This window comes from Epinephelus lanceolatus, chromosome 11 (genome assembly GCF_041903045.1).
Source record: "Epinephelus lanceolatus isolate andai-2023 chromosome 11, ASM4190304v1, whole genome shotgun sequence".
Classification (NCBI taxonomy): domain Eukaryota; kingdom Metazoa; phylum Chordata; class Actinopteri; order Perciformes; family Serranidae; genus Epinephelus; species Epinephelus lanceolatus.
Window position 1 is genome coordinate 11,692,837 of NC_135744.1, and position 19,699 is coordinate 11,712,535.

At 39.2% G+C, this 19,699-nt stretch overlaps 3 protein-coding genes across 4 annotated transcripts; 2 read left to right on the top strand and 1 right to left on the bottom strand.

Moving 5' to 3' along the window:
- The first annotated feature begins 5,453 nt into the window (after positions 1 to 5,453).
- LOC117262627 (dicarboxylate carrier UCP2-like) lies at positions 5,454 to 8,367 on the top strand. The gene is made up of 8 exons (XM_033635678.2): positions 5,454 to 5,612; positions 5,932 to 6,061; positions 6,285 to 6,423; positions 6,515 to 6,722; positions 6,803 to 7,000; positions 7,106 to 7,207; positions 7,314 to 7,494; positions 7,583 to 8,367. Exons 3-8 carry the CDS (start codon positions 6,298 to 6,300, stop codon positions 7,695 to 7,697), a joined length of 930 nt encoding a protein of 309 aa, XP_033491569.1. The 5' UTR covers positions 5,454 to 5,612; positions 5,932 to 6,061; positions 6,285 to 6,297; the 3' UTR covers positions 7,698 to 8,367.
- A 2,633-nt stretch (positions 8,368 to 11,000) lies between these two features.
- LOC117265258 (dicarboxylate carrier UCP2-like) lies at positions 11,001 to 13,989 on the top strand. 2 transcript variants are annotated; one of them, XM_033639652.2, is made up of 8 exons: positions 11,001 to 11,086; positions 11,181 to 11,334; positions 11,617 to 11,821; positions 11,937 to 12,153; positions 12,237 to 12,434; positions 12,527 to 12,628; positions 12,727 to 12,907; positions 13,060 to 13,989. In XM_033639652.2, exons 3-8 carry the CDS (start codon positions 11,696 to 11,698, stop codon positions 13,277 to 13,279), a joined length of 1,044 nt encoding a protein of 347 aa, XP_033495543.1. In that variant the 5' UTR covers positions 11,001 to 11,086; positions 11,181 to 11,334; positions 11,617 to 11,695; the 3' UTR covers positions 13,280 to 13,989. The 2 variants fall into 2 exon arrangements, with proteins under 2 accessions (XP_033495543.1, XP_033495552.1); XM_033639661.2 differs by having other exon boundaries at positions 13,085 to 13,697.
- Positions 13,404 to 19,184, bottom strand: dnajb13 (DnaJ heat shock protein family (Hsp40) member B13). The gene is made up of 8 exons (XM_033639693.2): positions 19,035 to 19,184; positions 18,803 to 18,906; positions 17,616 to 17,777; positions 17,388 to 17,536; positions 17,188 to 17,301; positions 13,990 to 14,103; positions 13,830 to 13,906; positions 13,404 to 13,563 (listed from the first exon to the last, which is right to left on the bottom strand). The coding sequence occupies exons 1-8, from the start codon at positions 19,100 to 19,102 to the stop codon at positions 13,404 to 13,406; spliced, it is 948 nt and encodes a 315-aa protein (XP_033495584.1). The 5' UTR covers positions 19,103 to 19,184.
- Positions 19,185 to 19,699: the final 515 nt, after the last annotated feature.

The window sequence follows — 19,699 nt, forward strand, 5'->3', positions numbered from 1 at the left end:
TTGATAATGTCATAGTGAGAGGCAAAAGAGAGGACATGAAGAGGTGAAGGTGAACAAACAGATGTTCACACTTTTTCCTTAAACTTGGTACAAAGGGACAAAGATGCCTTCAGCGAACAAAGGTTAGACTCAGGTGAAACTCATCTTACTCAGTAAGCACCAACATAGTGTCAAATCTTTGAGGGTACACCCTCTCAGCTTGGTGTTATTCAACTAAACCAGCAACAATCACACTTCTGAACTAACTATGAACAGAAAAAAAGTATATACAGACAAACAAGCTATCAAGACTCTTGGCCAATTGGGATACCTTCTTCCATGCTATCCTGCAGTGTAATAAAATTCAAACCAGGGAAATCCTCCCCTCTTTTAACCTTAAAGGGATTTTTTGAAGTGGGGTTGTGTAAGGTACCTATTCATAGTCAGTGTATTAATAACAGTAGATGTCAGTCTGCACGCTCACAGTTGGGAAAAGTAGGTTAGTGTCCGACATGGAAGCTAAGCAATGTACTGCTGTGGATGGGAGTCGGCAGTAGCCAGCAAAAAAAAAGTTGCAAATAAAAAATAAAAAAAAAAATGCGTTTAGTGCATGCTATATTGAGAGCATATTCATCAATTCAGAAGCCATCACAGCTTCAGTTCCCCTTGAATGCTCTTGTCAAAGGCACCAGCCTCCATTGAGGAAAACAGTAATTTTAGCTTGCTGAACACGGGAGCTGCTCATCTACTCCTGCTTCGATTAGTTAGTTTGTTAGTGTTATTGTGTGACTTTGATGAATCCAAACTAACCCTTTTAAATGCCAAAGTCACACATTAACACAAACAAATAACTGATCAAGGCAGCGGTAGACCAGCTGCTCCAGTGTTCAGCGATGTTAAATCACTGTTTTTCTTAGTGGAGTTTGAAGAGAGTAATATAACAGCTTAATTTTCCAGTTGGAAATCTCTGTCTGACAGAAAGGTAAAGCAGTGAAAATATTCTCAAAATAGCACACACTTAAACATGTGTATTTTTTTTTTTCAGGTGGGACTTATTTTTTTAGGTTGCTAAATTACATTTTGTTGCTGACGTTTTGTCGGACTCAAGCCTGCTTCTCTAAACTGGGGGCGTGCAGACTGACATTTTCTGTTTGTAATATATTGTCTATGGATAAGTACACCATACAACCCGCACTTTAAAAAATCTGAACTATCCGTTTAAGCTTTCTTTTTGAACAATTTTTATTGTTGGTACCAAGTTATACATTTAAAAATTATTTTTTGCAGCTCAGCTCAAACCAATACAGAGCCTGTCTGTCTAAGCATCTGAGCAGATGGATGTTCCTGTTGTTGCCAACAGAGTGCATTAAACAATGTATTCATATGTGAAACATTTGGCCTGTACCTCATGGAACACTTTTAGATGGTGGATCATGTGTGACCAGACCACTTCATGGACATGTGCTCGAGGACACTTTGACATTCACCTCAGCCCAAAAAGAAGTGTTTTATTTTTATTTTTTGCATTTTTCCTCTTTAAAATTTGATTGAGAAATGTTTCTTTTTTGTTTATTATTTTGATAATTTTTTTAAAAAAATTCTAGAATATCAACATCTTTATAATGATGTAGATCCAATTTTCTTATATATGTTGGTATCATTTCAGTGACTTTGTGTGTTTTAACTATCGGCTGTTTAATTCTTGATGTAGCTTTGTATTCATAGCCTACTATAGCCTTGGCTTATAAACAACCCGTTCTGACAAAAGGGACGTATATATCAGACTCCATTACCTTCCATCCTGACTGTTTAATCTTTGATTTCAGTCACATCTGAATATTTTTTGGATTCCACAGAAGATCTTGAAACATTCGAGGGTTAAATGTAGCCTATTGACTTAACTGTGTCTGGGAACCACAGACAAAGTGAGCTTATCCATTGTTTGTTTCCTCCAATGAAAACTGAAATAAAAACTCTGCTGTGAGACCAACAATGCTAGTAGAACCTAAATATAAAAAAACAGCAAACAGCTGAGCTGTTCCTGCTATGTGGGGCCATTTGTTGTCTAAGTGAAAATCTCTTCATACTGTATGTGCTGTGATCGTCTAAATGAATTCCAAAAACTCTTGATGAGGTTGATTTAAGACCCAAAAAGCTTGACAATGATACAAATGGATGGGATTTTTACTTATACTGGTAGCAAGTTAAAAAAAAAATCAGTTTAAGATTAAAAACAACAGTCAAAGCCATGGGGATGAATTGTCAGTCCTTTCCTTTATTCTTTACCTAATAATTAGTTGGAATTAAGTTAAGACAGAAGTCAGCAAATGGTTTTGTGAATGAAGAAAACAGGTTATATTTGTGTTCCACTAACCTTTCAGTGACCCAGTCTGACTTTATTTATAGTGTAATGGTCTTTATTTATAGTGTAATGGAGATTAGCTGTTTCACAGTGACGTTCATAGTTCGTGGTATTCACTTTGCAGGAGGACGGAGTGGTGAGGGGGGCCTGCCTGCTCAGTTTCATCTTCAAAAGGCTGTTGGCGAGGTCACTGTGGACTGGTTGAAGCTGGATCAAGAGTTGTTTACTGGCCTCACTGTGCTCAAAGGTTATTCACAAAGTGTTCTCAAGAACCTGTTTTTAGCGATGGGTCAAGAAAGCAGATGGTGAGAAACAACTTCTTCAGAGTCATTCCTGAGGGTGCTGGTTTTAAGGTTTAAAGTAACAATATCAAAGTTTTTAATTTAAATGCATGTCTGTTTAGTCACAACTTAAGCCAGTTGAGGTAACACATTGGTGATTGAGCCAGTGGCCCATTGATATAAAACCAACGCATTTACCATCAGGGTGTCTGTGGTGACTTTCCTGGGCAAAATCACACAGCACACACCAAACCGTTCTCATTCCAAGGTCCTCAAAAACTGACGTTTTTTCTTGGCCCTTGATGAGTGATAGTGACACACAGGGCACCTTTTAGCAAATCTATGTCACTCACAGCTGAAACACACTTTGACATGGGTTAGTGTAGTGATGCAGCTGCGTTTAGATTAAACCAACAAAACCACCACATGTTTAGGGTTAAAATAAGTACATTTGTTACATAACATAACAAGTTTTGTTATGTTATGTTTAAACCACACTGACTTTTGGTTTCACCTGGGACGCGAACTTTAGTCTCTTGGGTGAAATTCTGTGTTGGTTTGGCTCTACCACTGATGTGGACTTCCTCACTCTTTAAACGTTGGTTGCTCTCAGGGTCAATACTTTACTATGAATGGGTTTACACCGCAGTTAGCTGAGTCTCATAAAGACACTACAAGATGCCTTTGGCGTTGATGTTATACCAAAGGGACATGACAAAGCATTGCTGGTTGACGACCTGACATCTATGCTATGGTAATCCTTTCATCTCACTACCTGCGGGGCTCATGAAACAAGGTGATTTAATTTGCCAGCCTAGAGAACAAAACAGAGCTTTTCGAAATTGTAACTTCAGTCATGTCACATCTTTGGCTTGCAAACTAGATTTTCAAAATGTATCAGTACCTTTAAATTCTTTGTCACCTGTGCACTGTGGACACAGTGTAATTACATTTTCCTTTTATATTACCAAAATATTTAAATGTAGCACAGATAAGTTTACCTTTAATACATCTCTGTTGTATAATTAATTCAAAAAGAACATTACTACTACTACTAATACTACTAATAATAATGATAATAACAATGATGATAAAAATAACAATAAAACTAACCATTAAAATAACTAAAAAATAACTAATTCAAAAAGTAGATATGGTAAATATTAAAAAACAAAAACAGGTACGCTACAATATGCATCTAAAAGCCACCTCATGCTAGTGGAGCCAAAATCACAACCAGCAACCCACATTAGGTCCTCTCTTAACGTTCACATGCAACTTAAGGCCACTTCAGTGGTTGGAAACACAGTAAATAGAGGAAAATACGTCAAAGGTGCTGTCATTTGCAGAGGCAGGACTTTTCCTCAGCCTTGTTTACAAAAACAACTTCAGGGATGTTGGGAAACTTGTCACATGAAATATGAAATGAATTGTATCTGTACACAGTAATGACTACTTATTACTGAAGTACTCAGACACATGCAGTGTTGAGACCAACAGATGAAGCAGCTGTAGGCTATGCAGGGAAAACACAGGTGTGCATGTCACAATGTAAGGAACTAGCAGTGCACTTTTGGGAATAGAAAAACATCTTGGCACATGCGGTAGACGGTGAAACCTTAGATATGAGGAGAGGAGTTTTGCACAGTCAACCGCATGACATGATGCATGCTTGCTGGGGGCTCTGACCTGGAGCTGCTATGGAAAGTCACATGTGTAGCAGCATGCACACTGAGGACTCCAACACTCCACTGACAAAGTGTCTGCCCTCTCTAACACTTTACAGTCAGCATGAGCTCTTCTCTTTGGGTGCTGCTAGTTTGCCTGAACAGACGCTAATGGCTTAAATGATTACATACAGATGCTATGTGCATCCACCCACCCGCGTTCACCATATGGATTGGCTGAGAAGCATGGCGGGTCCTTTTTCTTGGAACATCTTGTAACTTTATTACTTGCAGGGAGGAGGGATGAGGGGATTCCATAAACTCCTCAACTGGTTTTGCATTTGTTGTGGGGCAATAACACTGAGAAACACACCCACCCACAGAAATAACTAAGCTCCAGTGAATGGGCCCTCCTCACACCTTCCTTACCCATATGAACTCATGCAAATGCTCTTTCTCTCCTAATTTAAATCAGTAAATTTCTCAGGACATGCGTTCCGGCTGCCCACTGCTATATTTCAATAAAGCAACAATAAATTCAGTGTTTTTTTTGTTGTTTTAATAGGTGTAGTGAATATTTTGGTTCAAAATTAATCATTCAGCATTACTGCTTATATTGAGGATGAAACTGATTATTGCTGGCGTCCATGGGTGCCCCCTAATGGCCGGGCCCCGGAAAGCTTTTTCCCTCCTCATGGGGTGGCCCTGCTGAGAAAAGGATGTAGGGCAAAAGTTATCCACCACAGAGCTCTTGTCAGCTAGTCAAATACCCCATGAAAACATCTAGGGAATCCAGACAGGCCTCTCTGCCTGATTGGCCGCATGTATCAACCAATAGAAACACGCAGTATGCCCCTCATTGTAGTAATATGAGCTGGTGTCCCCACATGTCCGAGTGTGAAATGTTATGTAAACTCCAAGCTCAGGGTTTATAATTTGAATATATTTATGTCATTGTCAGCAAGTTTTACTGTGGAATTAGGTGTGAATCAACCTGAAAATATTCCCAGTGTTCGTGTCCTCATAGTGTTAGTCCACACCAGGCTACCATAACAACACTATTAGGAGCAGATCAACAAGTGCTCAAATATCCGTCTGTGTCTCATAGACTGGTAAACAGGAGATATACATAACAGGTGTGTGTTGCGTGTCAGGCTGCCCTGCGGTCATGTGCAAAAGGTGCCTATAAATTCAGCAGCTTCTCTTTCTTCTTCAACAGAGAGCACACAGCATGAGATGTGGACACTGAAGGGACTAACTGCCTGAAGGATTATATATTCTTTACACTGTGCTGGATTAAAACTTTCCTGGAAAACAACATAGGTAAACCTCTACATGAGGATGACTGATTGTTTTTAAAAGGATGCATTTTCAGCCTATGTCACTTGATATTAAGTGGTACATATTATAAATATGAAATATAATTTTTATTTATTTTTACTTTTAATTTATCAATAAAAACTAGGATAATTATTCAAATATTTAAAATATTATTATTATTGTTGTTGTTTCTTGTACTTCTGAACTGAAGTATAATGTGTCGCTCAGTTATCATAACTATAAAACTATTAATGAAATGCATGAAACCAACAGCGCTAATTTCCCGTGATGACACACAAGTGATAAAAGCTTGTTTTTGCAGTGAGTGGTGGTATGCTGGCTGACTCACTTCAAACAGAGTTTATGGCCCAGGGTGTCTCCACAACAGAACCGCTTCCAAAGACGAGTGTGCTTCTTGAGAAAACTTGAAGCTTTCCTCCATCCTCACACAGGTATCCACAATGTTTGGCATGAAAATGTCACATATTTAGTTCACTCAGTAGTTCGGTATAATCAGAGCAAGTTAAAATGATAAAAGAGAGAACACATTAACATATATTCTGTGTGTGTCTGTCTTGAGCTGAGTATTGACTTTCAGTGGAGTGTGTGGTTTGACGTAAATGTAGGTCCCAGTCAAATAGCATTAAGGGCAGATCTTTCCATTTATATCATCAGCCCAGGTATAGAAATGGTTGGCATGAAACCCAAAGACGTGGTGCCCTCTGCGACAGTTAAGTTCTTCGGAGCAGGCACGGCGGCCTGCATTGCTGACCTTGTCACCTTTCCACTGGATACCGCCAAAGTCAGACTACAAGTGAGAAGCAGGAGGCTTTACACATTTTAACTATAGATTTTGTTCCACTTTATGTCTCCTAACAATCATTTCATGTCAACCTATTGTCCAGATTCAGGGAGAGTCTCAGAAAGTTGAAGGGGTCAGAGAAATGAAGTATCGTGGGGTGTTCGGCACCATCACCACCATGGTGCGCACAGAGGGGCCCAGGAGTCTGTACAGCGGACTGGTGGCAGGACTCCAGAGGCAGATGAGCTTTGCCTCTGTCCGAATTGGCCTCTATGACTCCATGAAGCAATTCTACACTCGGGGCACTGAGAGTGAGTTGCATAACCCGAGCATAATTGTGTTAAAAGGAACAGTGTGGTTTCGGTTCCACTAATCGTCATATGCTGCACAGGTGCTGGGGTTGTTACTCGGCTCATGGCGGGCTGCACCACTGGAGCCATGGCTGTGGCTTTTGCACAACCAACAGATGTGGTGAAGGTGCGTTTCCAAGCCCAGGTACGACTGGCTGATGGTGGGAGGAGATACAACAGCACCCTAGATGCCTACAAGACAATTGCCAGGGATGAGGGAATGCGAGGCCTCTGGAAAGGTACCTGCCATGTTACTTCAAACATTTTAATAGTGCATAATATGTGTTACCATTAAAAAAATCCCTCCACTGGTTTTGAAGCAACTGTCATCTCTTTTCTTTTAGGTTGTATGCCCAACATCACCCGTAATGCCATTGTAAACTGTGCAGAGCTGGTGACCTATGACATAATCAAAGAACTCATCCTCAAGTATGACCTAATGACAGGTGAGGTGAAAAAGCAAACAAATTATTGTAGATATTATTCCAATTTCTTACTCAGCCAAATACCAACATTGTGAAAGGATGTGACTCACCTTCTGTTCTCCTATAGACAACCTACCGTGCCACTTCACTGCTGCCTTTGGTGCAGGCTTCTGCACAACAGTAGTGGCTTCCCCCGTGGACGTAGTCAAAACACGGTTCATGAATTCGACAGAGGGCCAGTACAGGAGCGCTATCAACTGTGCTCTCACCATGATGAGAAAGGAAGGACCCACAGCCTTCTATAAAGGGTAAAAAAAAACCTGCCAACACAACACTGAACCAAACAACAACCTGTTTGGGACACTTCCTTACTTTTCTTTCCTTTGTCTCCTTTAGGTTCATGCCTTCTTTCCTGCGACTGGGGTCATGGAACATTGTGATGTTTGTGACGTATGAACAAATTAAAAGAGGTATGACCAGAACACAACAGTACTGGGAGTCACCGTTTTGACCTCACCTTGTCACACTGCTTCTTCAGACAGAGCCGCATGGACACAACAGCCTAACCTTCACCACGATGCAGTGGTGACCCAGGGTTGGAAAGGAATGTAAAAAAGACTCATGGCAGGAAGCTGTAGCTCTTCAACTTCCTGAATAAACACAGATTCTGAGGGCATCGTTGCAATACCAGACCGAAACAAGGACTCAAGTGCAAGGAGACGTTGTAATGGTGCCTCCATTACAAAGATGCTTTCTCAGGTGAAAAAGATGGATGTGAAATTGTAATTCCAGAAGGTTTCTGAATGTTTTATCTCTTTCCAACATATGTACTTAAACCTTAATCAGCTGGCTGTTACATGGTTTTAAAGATGGATTTCTGTGTTTACAAGGATGAACTGTGAGATAATGAATAATGTTGCAACATGATTGTATTTGTTGTTCAGGGTTTTTTGTCTGGCAACACAGACCTAAATAGTGACCACTTCTATTGTCCTTTTGTTGCTTGTTGTATTGTGGATTGTTTAACATGTTTACCTTGTTTGTGCACGTGGAAGGGTTTATAGGTAAATCAATGTCCTGTTTATTGTAAATAGCATGATTTATTGCTGGTCAATAAGTGATAAATATGTCGTGCACAGTGACAAATGATGCCAAAATGAATAAAGAAAGTCCTTTATTAATCATAGTCTGTTATTGAATTGACTGCACTTTTGTTAGCTGGAATACAGTTTAGTGTTATTAGATTATAGAGTGACTGAAATGGAGAAACTGATAAGATAATTGTTGACAGAAAGTGGAGGTTTAAGTGGGAAAGTATTCAATATTTACAGTAAGTTCCATTGTGGTAGAAATCAGTAGTGTATACCAACTAAAGCATTTTGGTGAGTGTGACTGTTTACCTCACCTCTTATACTTTGATGATTTAGATTATGATCCAAGTTTGTCCAGAATGGTTCAGTAAAAGAAATTGTTCTCAAATGATCAAATATTGAATTCCATTTATACTTGATGAAAATATAAACTTCCTGACCTTCTGATTTGGTAAAGACAGTAGACACCAAAAGATGGACTACATAGCCCAAGTAACAAACATATAGCCCACCTCACATGTAGCACAGTATTGGTAAGATGGGGAAAGTTGCATCCTCTCAACACATGTAATGAACGGCTATGCTCTAGTAAATTGTGACATTTATTCTGCTGCATTCTTGAGATTTATTCCACCAGAAAGAGAGGTTTTAGGGTAAATTATATAATTTTTGTTACAGGATAATAGTGATCTATGTGTTCATTTTAACAAGACACCCTAAAATAAAGACTATTAACCTGAAGGACAGGCTACAAGGCTTAAATCTTCTAGATAACCCAATAATAGGTTTGGGTTGGGATTTTAATTAATTTTAGTTTGAGTCAGGGTTTCTTGCTCCAGGCAGAGTCACTACTGAGGCAAGCTGCCCCTTAACCAGATTTGAATTACTGTGCCATAACAACAAAGTTGGCTTCTCGACCCATTTATTTATTTAGGCATCATCATCATCCTGCACACATGCTTATTTCCATTTTTAATTTTACCGTAAACTGACTTTGTTCTTAAGGGGTGTATTTCCCCCATCTGTTAAGCCCGAAAGTCCCCCAACTTTGAGAGCGACTTTGCAAGCACAGTGTGAAACAATACACTGATCACGAAGAACATAGTGATGTTGCACATCAAATTAAACAGCAGAACCTGGGCTAGAAGGCTGTAAAAACCCTTTTTACATGCCCCAAACACAGCTCAAACAACAACTAAATAAACAACAACAAATCCAACTCCATACAGCACTGATATCCCAACCCACTCTGTATATTTCAGGCTCTACCTCGACCACACGACTCTGCTGTTTCCACACATATGCGCCAAAGCACACTACCCCAAAGCATCAGAGAGCTAGAGGCCAAAGAACAACAGAAATCTTTTCGTCAAAATATATTTATAATATCTCTCTTACCTTGTTGTTTTTGCCGTGAAAAGCGCATTCTGCCGTCAAATCACACTTCATTCCCGTTTACTGTAATGTTGTCCATCATTGAAATGAATCCGGGCGGAAAAACTTGCCGGCCGGAGGTTCCGGGGGAAGCATAACAATGACCACTCACAGCAGCTGACCTCGCCCCACAACGCGTTCTGCTGACTCTGATTGGCTTACAGTGCTGCCCATCATTTGGTGGGTATAGCGCCATTCTATTGGCTCTAACGAATCAAACGAAGTGTCAGTCACTCGAATCGACCAAGCCCTCACGGAGATACGGGCCTCCAAAGCTCAGAACAGAAACTCAGAATAGTTTCAAATGTAGTAGGCATGTATTGGTCAGTTTGGAGTGGGAAATACAGGAAAAAAAAACTAAACGGACAGTTGTATGTGTATATCCTAAACATCAGTAGGGATTTACAGAAACAAAAAATGAAAGATATAGGATTGTTAATGACAAAAATCACATGCAAACATGGTACAATTTTGGAGAGCTCAACTGAATTTTCTGTACTAAAACCTCTCTAATATTGTTCTGCTTCACTTTATCAGAATCAACCTTTGCAGAGTTAATGTTCACATGTTGTACTATGATTTGATAGAGCTGCAGCTGCATCATTCCAAACGGATACTCATCCTGAAAATGCTTTTTTTTTTTTTTTTGTTAAGGCGAACCTCAAAATGTTTCATTTGTGCTGTGTGCCATCTTCATTTACTCCTCACCTCAGGTCATGAATCACCTTTTAACAGAAAGCTGTGGTGAGATGCCGAGGGTCTGAACATACGGATCTAATTTGGTGGGCAACATTCTGTGTTTCTGGATTTTCAGCATGACTCAGCATTTACTCTGCAAGCCTGTACTTTGTGTACTATAATGCTATATATAGACCTCCAGATAACAGATAACTGACTTCAATTAGTTTTTAGCAAGTTAATAAATCCAATTTTTCAATGCAACATTTTATTTTTACAAAATATTCAACTCTGATTACACTGAGTTTGTTTGTCTGCCTTTTAATGTTTGTTTTGACGCTGGTGGTCTGAGGACACAGCATAGAGGAGGTTTCATAGTGAAGTCAAGAAGACAGAGACAAAACATGCTCCAAGACACATATCAGATAAATACAACCCCAGGCTATCTGTCTCACAGACAGGTTTATAGTCTTTCATTGACCAGCAGGCAGCCCATATGGATGTAGTAGAGGTGGGGCCCTAGGGGTGGGGCTCATCAGTAACACATGCCATGCCATGATGTAACAAGGACAGTATTTAAAGCGACGGCTCTCGTCTCCACACTGCTGCATCCTGTCCATTCACTGATTCATTTGGCAATTGTCACTTGGAGAGGCATTTTACCAGGCATTTTTATACTTCCACAAATCAAATCACGGTAAAATTTAGGACCTTTTTTTTGGCATACTTTTACCTTTGTTCTAACTGTTCCCCTGCTATCGTTTTTTTGATCTTATTTCTGTCTTTTCCAGGATTTGGAGTATGATTTTAAGGCTCATAACTTCTGAAAAATCTTCTATGGAAAAACAAAGACACCAATTTATAGCTGGGAAAAAATTCAGCCAGAGGGACACCTTTAGAGAATCCTGATCTCTAAAGTTTCTTTCCTAGACTGCTCCATTAAAGGTAAGAATCATTAAGCAAAATTCAGACTACAAAATGAAGTGTAAAATAAGACAAGTTATTTGTGCTATTGACTTTGCAAGGCATTTTAAGCCCATGTGAGCCAAGCATTTCCCTCTCTGAACAGCATGTTCTGAACAGCTGTCTTTCATTAAGCATCACTAAAGCTTCTACTTTAGGATGTCTCCTTGCTAAATGGAGGTGTTAAATGAACCCCCAACAGCTGAAGCAATGTTCCAAAAAATACACAACATTTGGATGTTCTTTGGGGTCTATCTTTTTCAGATTTTGGAGGAGCTTCTTTTCCTGTGCACATTAATAAGCCACTTCTCAATCCTTATACTGATTGAAAAAATTCTGGAAAATGGTTGGATTTGGACCTGCAGACGTGCCTCCATCAGCAGCTGTTAAGTTTGTAGGAGCGGGAACTGCAGGCTGCATAGCTGACCTGGTCACCTTTCCCCTGGACACAGCCAAAGTGCGACTGCAGGTACACAAGCGTGATTTGACTTCTCATCAACATATCAAATGCTGATATTGTATGTAGAGATATGTGAACATACTGAATGTAAAAGTCTCTCGTCCCCACCTTTTATCTTGCAAAGATACAAGGAGAGGCCAGAGCTCCTGTAGCTGCAGGGAAAGAGTATGCAGTGAAGTATCGTGGAGTGTTTGGCACCATCACCACCATGGTGCGTACAGAGGGGCCCAGGAGCCTTTACAGTGGACTAGTGGCAGGACTCCAGAGGCAAATGAGCTTTGCCTCTGTCCGCATTGGTCTCTACGACTCTGTAAAACAGTTTTACACTAAAGGCTCTGAGCGTAAGTATCTCTGAATGTATTCCAATAATAGCTAAAGGAGTCCTGCAACATTTAGGCTGACAACTCCCTCCTATCTGGTTCAGATGTTGGTATTGGCAGCCGGCTGCTTGCAGGATGTACCACTGGTGCCATGGCGGTTGCTTTTGCTCAGCCTACAGATGTGGTGAAAGTTCGCTTCCAGGCACAGGCCAGGTCCCCTGGGTGTGTCAGGCGCTATTGCAGCACTGTTAATGCTTACAAGACCATTGCAAAAGAAGAAGGCATTCATGGTCTGTGGAAAGGTACAGTAGCTTGAGTTTAAGAGGATTATTTAGGTATTAAAGCACAATGCCCTTTCTCTAATGATAAATCTTTATATCACCTTGTCACTCAGGTACAGCTCCAAACATTGCACGGAATGCAATTGTTAACTGCACTGAACTGGTGACGTACGATTTCATCAAGGATACACTCCTTAGGTCCACGCCGCTGACAGGTAAAACAATGTCTGCACTGCAATATGATGGAGTGGAGTGACATAATGCCCCAGTGTTGTTCTCTCTGGAGAAGTAACTTTCAGCCCGCACTCCACAGATAATCTGCCCTGCCACTTCGTATCAGCCTTCGGTGCAGGGCTATGCACAACAGTGATCGCTTCTCCAGTTGATGTGGTCAAGACAAGATACATGAACGCTGCTCTTAGCCAGTACAGCAGTGTCCTCAAGTGTGCTGCTGCCATGATGACCAAAGAGGGACCACTTGCCTTTTATAAGGGGTAAGCACTGACTGTGTGGACAATACTGAAAGGATGAATGAGGATATAAATCAAACCTTTACAACGGAGGGGGAGGAGAGAAACAGGGCGTAAACTAAAGGTAGAAAACAGCTTTCAGTATAATTGTAGACAGATTTTAAACAATGGTGTAGTTTTTCTGTTTTTTTTGCTCCTCAGGTTCATGCCATCTTTCTTACGCCTGGGCTCCTGGAATGTGGTGATGTTTGTGACATACGAGCAGCTGAAACGAGCCATGATGGCAGCGAATCACAACTGCACAACTATACTGTAACCATTATTGTCTGTCAGAAGGCTGATGCTGTGGCACACTGGTGCTGTTTACAAATTTCCTTACATTTTGTTACCTCCTAGACTATATTACAGCTCAGAAAGTTATTTAAACTGTGTTGATACTGCTCTCTCTCTCTCTCTCTCTCTCTCTCATAACCACATTAATCATCAGTCAGAGGGTAGCAACACATGTATTAGCATGTGATCAATATTTAAAAGCTAGAGCTTGTTTGATGAGATGCTTGCTCTCAGCGGAGAGCTTCTCGGGAAACTGGATGTCAAAAGTAACGATAAGGTTTCCTCTGTGGGAGGGATCCTGGGACAGCGGCATTCCCTCTCCAGTCACCACTTTGTTGTACGCAGGGCTGATGTGTTGTGACAAACAAATCAGAGACAGGAAAATGGTAATTAATGCAAATGATGCACAAAGTCAAAACATATCCTGCTAGAAATGTCCTTCTTTAAGTGTACTGTTTATATAAAGTGCTTGAATTTCTTATGATCATCTCTACCTGTGTGTTTAAATAATTCATTCAGATATTAAAGTATCTCAGATGAATGTCAAATTAATAGGATAACAGGATAATACATTATACATGAATGATATTTAGGTATGTATTATTCCACTCACTGCACAATGTCATTGATGGGAATACTGAGTAGCCTGCCATCTAGTGTGTCCACATCCACAGAGAACCCAGTCAAGGCCTGTGGGAAAGGTTCAGTGTTTATTCTACTTCAACCAAATCTTTAAGTATGACTAATAATAAAAAATATTATTCATGACTCACCATCTCCAGAGTGATCCGGGCCTTGTAGATCAGGTCATTGTGTTGTCTCACAAACAGAGGATGACTCTTCTGTCGCACTATGAACACAATATCTGCAGGGATGTTGTTTGGTCCCTAAAGGTAAAATACAGCAGGATTAGGCTCTCTCCCTAAAACATGGCTTAGTGATAGTTGTTGCCATGCACAGTTTCTTGAAGAACAGCTTGGTACACATACTTTGTTTTGAACAAAACTGACCAAATCATATAAAGCAAAACTTACTATGTGGTTTTATTCATATAAGTACGTGTGAGCACTTTAGAGATATCAGCTGAGGCCACCTACTGGTGGCACTGCAGCAGATCCACTGGAAACTGAGTTATTAGATGCACTTTGAGAATTTCCTAAAAATATTATTACAGTTCATATTCTTGCATTACTTTCTGATGCCTTTACCTGATTCAAAACTGGCCAGTCCTACAGTCTGTGGTCAACAGCTTCAGCAAGTTTAAAGTCATGTTTCATGAACACTTATTAATCAAACAGAATTTTAAAATGAATTGGAGAATATTTTTAAAGGAGTGGAATGTAGAGATCTAATACAAAATGATACATTCGGACTTGCTAAAAAATGTACCCTTCTCCATTAGAGATGCCTACAAATGTTACTATTCTCATTGTTCTTTAAGTTTATGATGATCTTACATGAATTTGCACAACACTGCACTATTGTAGTGTCGTTAAAAATGTACATACTTCAGATCCTGCACAAAAACAGACTAACAATTGCTTTAGGAATAGGTTTTGTGCTTCTTATCACAAATCATGCATACTGACATGTTGGTCAGTATGCATGATTTGTGACTTTCCTCAAAAGCTTATAGCACACCAAAAGCTGTAGTTATATATAATGAAGTCTTAGGGCCGCTGTGAAACTGTCTGCTTAGGGCAACACAACGGTTTGACTTAGAATAGATATAGGTATAGGTATATATAGGTATAGAATAGATAGACAAACAAGAAAGGATGGCAGAGGAGATACCTGCACACAAATGTAACTGGGCTAAAAAAAAGGGAATAAAAACAGCAGCAATCTGGTACATTTCAATCCTTGACTATCATCAGAACACTGATTCAGAGGACAGAAACGCTGCTGTTTTTATTCACTCTTTATTATTTTTTTGCACTTTGAGCACCTTTTTTTGTGCATGGATGTCTTTAATAAACTGACTGTTTTTGCATTTATCTTAGCCTGTGGACCTTTTTGTGGCTTTCTAGCCCAGTTACATTGTGTGTGGGTATCTCCTCTGCTGTCCTGTAAATAATGTAGACCCATCAGCTGAAAAAATCAGCTCTATTTGGTGACAAAGTGTTTTTGATAAAACAGCACCAGGGACAGTGACACAAGCCAAACTGGTCATAACCCACAGTCTTGTAAGAAATTTTGCAAGAGAGAAAGAAATAAAGGAACAGTGCCGACAATTACCAAAGCTTTACCTTGTTTTTAACCAAAATAATTCATCCTAACCTCAACCAAACAACTTAACCACACAGGAGCAGTGTGTAGCATTTAGCTGCATCTAGCGGTGAGGATTAAAGATTGCAACCAAGTGAAACATCTCACGTGCCAAGCATGAAATCCCAGTTATGATTCCTTCAGCATTCATTGTTCAAGAAGTTTTTACCAGGAGGCAAATTATCCGCAGAGATCTTTTACTTAACACAAACGGATCAGGTGTTAAAAACTAATAAACTAAAACAAATAAAAACAACAAATAAAGCAGTTTAACATTAAAAATCTGCTTACTAGGTTGACAGGAAAATGCGAATTGCCCAATATAGAGTAGGGATGTAACGATTACAGATATAACGGCAAATCTCAGTTAATTTTTACACGGTAAGAATTACAGTTTATGTTTAAATTAATTGCATTATCGCGGTGGATTATCAGGATATGTAATAACAGCCTCATTCAAGTCTTGCGATGCAGATGCTGCGTGAATGTGTAGCATGTGTTACGCATGTGTGGCCAGTTATGCTTTCTCGACATAAGCTCAAGGAAACAACATAAAACGCTGCCGTGTTAATGTTTAACCGAGAGCATGCACTCCTTTTCTCATACAGGTAATCCTCTGACTCACATGCACACTTCTAATGTGTGAATTATTCTGTGTAATGATGACCATAGCCCTTAGGGTTTTTTTGGTTTCTCCTGCACATTTGTGATATCTATTCTATATATTGTATGTCTTTTGTTCTACTCTTGCATTGTTTTGTTTTATATATATTTTTCCTATCGTGCTAATAAATAAATAATTAATATATAAATTGTTTATATGTTTTGCTGACTGTTAAAATGCACCAGACAAATAAGCTTTGCTCCTGTAATGTGTTTACATATTTTGTTCATTTAGAATAAAATTTTCTGTTGCTGTGCCAATCCCTTGCCCCTTTAATGTGAAAGTTTCATGTTAATATAAGATTTTGGCTGTTAACATTTTAGTATGATAAGGAAGTTACAAGATTTAGTGAAGTTATTTCAATGTATCTATTTTTTGGACATTTTACAGCGCATAAAAAAATATCGCAATATTATCGTTTACCGTGATAATTTGGTCACTATAATCGAGATATCAAATTTTCCATATCGTTACATCCCTAATATAGAGCCAGAGTTTGTTTTTTCTGCTGTGGACTACTGCAGACACAAGATGGTGCAACATGGCAGACTCTGCGAATGAGGACCTGCTCCCTATGTAGACATAAACGGCTCATTCTAAAGTAATAAAGATAAAACGATTCTCATTTTCAGGTGATTATTTAGTAAAAGAAAAACACTTAGTATATCATATTCCACTTGAAAAATTGAATTTCCCCTCAACGGACTAGTAAAAAAATGGTTTCTTTTTTCTTTCTTCCTTTCTTCCTTTCTTTCTTTCTTTCTTTCCTTTTTCTTTCTTTCTTTTCTGCCAATACATCCCCCTAAATCCTGCACGCTGAACCTTTAAACAAACTAGAGAAACCATTTCTAATCACAAGTTGTCAGCTCCTTTTCTGACCATTCTCATAGAGGCAGCAATCACTCAGAGGAAGAAGGGAAAGTAGACCAGCAAATCTCTTTTACAGAATGACAGCATATGGATGACTTGTCAGTGAGTATTACTGCTGCTGTCATAAATCTCAAGAGTAAATGGTGATGTATGTTTTTTTTTTTTTTACCTGATCTCCCTCTTTGGGGAAAGTTATTCTCGTGCATTCTTTCCACCCAGGCCTCACATCTATAGTCAGGAGCTTGTCTCTGATACTGGATGTGTATCCATCCTCATTCATAACCTGTTCAACAAATGAGGCAGAAATTTATGAATGTATGAATAAGATGTTTGATCAGAGATAGTTATCCTACATACAGTTTATCTTACCCTGCGAGATATCTTAATCTTTTTTGTGCATCCATGGAAGAGATCATCCAGGGACAGATGAAGGTCTCTCTCTATGTGAGAGTCTTGTGTCTTCACCACTCCTGGTTGCAGGCTACCGAACTGAAGCGGTGCATCATTTGTGTAGAAGTCTAGTAGAGAAATAAAATAAAGTTAATGTAATTATTATGAAATGCACATTAAGCGTAATGTATGGTCTGTTTTTCCCACCTGCAAATGGGTTGTTGCCTCCAAAAAACTGTCTGAATGTTTTGTCTGGGTTCCCGTGGTAGACATATTTAGATGACCAAGCACCACTGCTGCCAAACTCAGGTGGGATACCTCCTTTTAGACCCTCCTCACCAAACTTGTCATAGGTTGCCTTCTTCCGAGCTGTCAGAAAGAACATAGGTATACAGGATTGTTATAGACGCATGCTGCCAATCTCCAGGCAGTAAATAAAAATAAAAATAAAAAGTGTGCCACTGTATAGATTCATTCTGATGTTGATTTCAAATAAAAATGTATCTGTCCTTGAGCCAACTGGTTCCTAAGGGTCATGAGTCTCAAGCTTTAATGTACAGCATTTATCTCAGCATTTTATTAATTTCTGTTAGAGAGAATGCTAAATGAAAGTGTTATTTTTTAGAATTGTGATTATTATGCAAAACCTTAACTCTAAAATAACAGAACAGGATAAGGGCATGGTGAAGATTCTTCCCTCTCTACGAAACAGCCTTGTCCTGCATTAGAAATGTATGCAGTTAAAACAGAGAGCTAAGCTTCAGGGAAAAGAACACACTAAATTTGCTGAAACCTATTAGTTATGTATGATTGTTGAAATTTAAAAAAAACTTGCTGCAGAGAATCACATGAAAAGTCCAAACATCTGGATAATTTATCTCTGATGCAATATTAAGAGAAAATCTGCTCAAAATTCACCCAAATTGCTCATTTTGCACAAATTTAACTGCAGTTTTTGCTTTCACTATTTAGGTCAATTGCACAGTTTATCAGCTGCAATGAGTTGTTATTGTTTTGCATTAAAGATAATATAATAATAAAAATATGTGCCCCTTAAAGAAACAGGTTGAGAACCACTGCTCTAGCCTCTTAACAGATAAAGTACATGCACACTTTACATCATTATTACTATTCACATATTGGTCAGATACAGTTTACCTGTTAATAAAACAAGTTTTCCTTTATTCAAGCCTTATAATAGCAGCAAAACATGTTATACAGTTTTTAGCATTTATTAATAATTAGTTTATCATGAGACATAAGAGCAGATAAGTTAGTTATTACACCAATTTCAAAAGTTTTGATCAATTTTACTTGTGAGTTGATTTGCCTATAGTTGAATGGCACTACTGATCTAGTATTTACGGTAAAACAAACCTCCCTGCTGTACTCACGGTCGCTCAGCACATCATAAGCTTCACCCAGCTGACTGAACTTCTCGCTGCTTCCAGGTCCTCTGTTGCTGCTCGGGTGAAACTTCAAAGCAAGACGTCGATATCTAATTAGATAAATAGGACAAATTGTGACAATGAACACAAACGCCTCATGTTTTAAGTCTTAAAGTCTATTGGGTAGGCTAACTTAACGTAAGCTAATAGTTAGTAAGCTAGTTTAACAGAAACTTACGCCTTTTTGATGTCTGCGTCTGTTGCATTTCTGTTTATTTCCAGCGTCTCGTAGTAATCATGACCCATTATGAAAATAAATGGTTAAAATAAACTAGAAATAATAGAAAAGCTGAATATATCCGCACGCTTTGACGCAGCAGCTGTTGCTAAGCTTGGTTTCCAGGGTAACAGATGCTCTGGAAACTCTCGCGGGACTTGCCATTATGGCTGAACCAATCCGGGCCAGGCACTAGTACACACACACACTGCTTAGTGTTACAAGACACCTGGCAACATATTTGACTGCTGTGTACATGTTGGAAAATACAACAACGTTATAATTTGGTGTCTTATTGTTGGGTGTTGTAAAGTCACAGTGGAATTACTGTACAGTTTACACTAACTAACTACACTAACCTGTGTGAAAGGTGCTATACAAACAAAGTTTGATTGATTGCTGCCCCACAGTATACAAAGTGAACCTTTTCTTTTTCAATGGTTTCCAATGGTCATGGCTGGACTAACCTGTTGGGACTCAAACCCATCCAGCTCCTCCCTTCCTGTGCTTTATGCACCCTGTCACTGCAGTTTTAAGGTGATTTATTAAGTAAGTACAATTCCCTTTTATTTAGTAACATGCACTGGCTGAGCTGAATACAAACAAAATTAAGTACAGCCTCTGCA

Excerpts from the sequence above, each read along its gene's own strand:
- LOC117262627 (XM_033635678.2), top strand. The coding sequence starts at position 6,298 with ATGGTTGGCATGAAACCCAAAGACGTGGTGCCCTCTGCGACAGTTAAG. Across the intron at positions 6,424-6,514 it reads CCGCCAAAGTCAGACTACAA|ATTCAGGGAGAGTCTCAGAA; the intron begins GTGAGAAGCAGG and ends CCTATTGTCCAG. Across the intron at positions 6,723-6,802 it reads CTACACTCGGGGCACTGAGA|GTGCTGGGGTTGTTACTCGG; the intron begins GTGAGTTGCATA and ends TATGCTGCACAG.
- LOC117265258 (XM_033639652.2), top strand. The coding sequence starts at position 11,696 with ATGGTTGGATTTGGACCTGCAGACGTGCCTCCATCAGCAGCTGTTAAG. Across the intron at positions 12,435-12,526 it reads CATTCATGGTCTGTGGAAAG|GTACAGCTCCAAACATTGCA; the intron begins GTACAGTAGCTT and ends CTTGTCACTCAG. Across the intron at positions 12,908-13,059 it reads CCACTTGCCTTTTATAAGGG|TTTTTCTGTTTTTTTTGCTC; the intron begins GTAAGCACTGAC and ends ACAATGGTGTAG.
- dnajb13 (XM_033639693.2), bottom strand. The coding sequence starts at position 19,102 with ATGGGTCATGATTACTACGAGACGCTGGAAATAAACAGAAATGCAACA. Across the intron at positions 17,778-18,802 it reads TTATGATGTGCTGAGCGACC|CTCGGAAGAAGGCAACCTAT; the intron begins GTGAGTACAGCA and ends TCTTTCTGACAG. Across the intron at positions 17,302-17,387 it reads AGATTAAGATATCTCGCAGG|GTTATGAATGAGGATGGATA; the intron begins GTAAGATAAACT and ends TTTGTTGAACAG.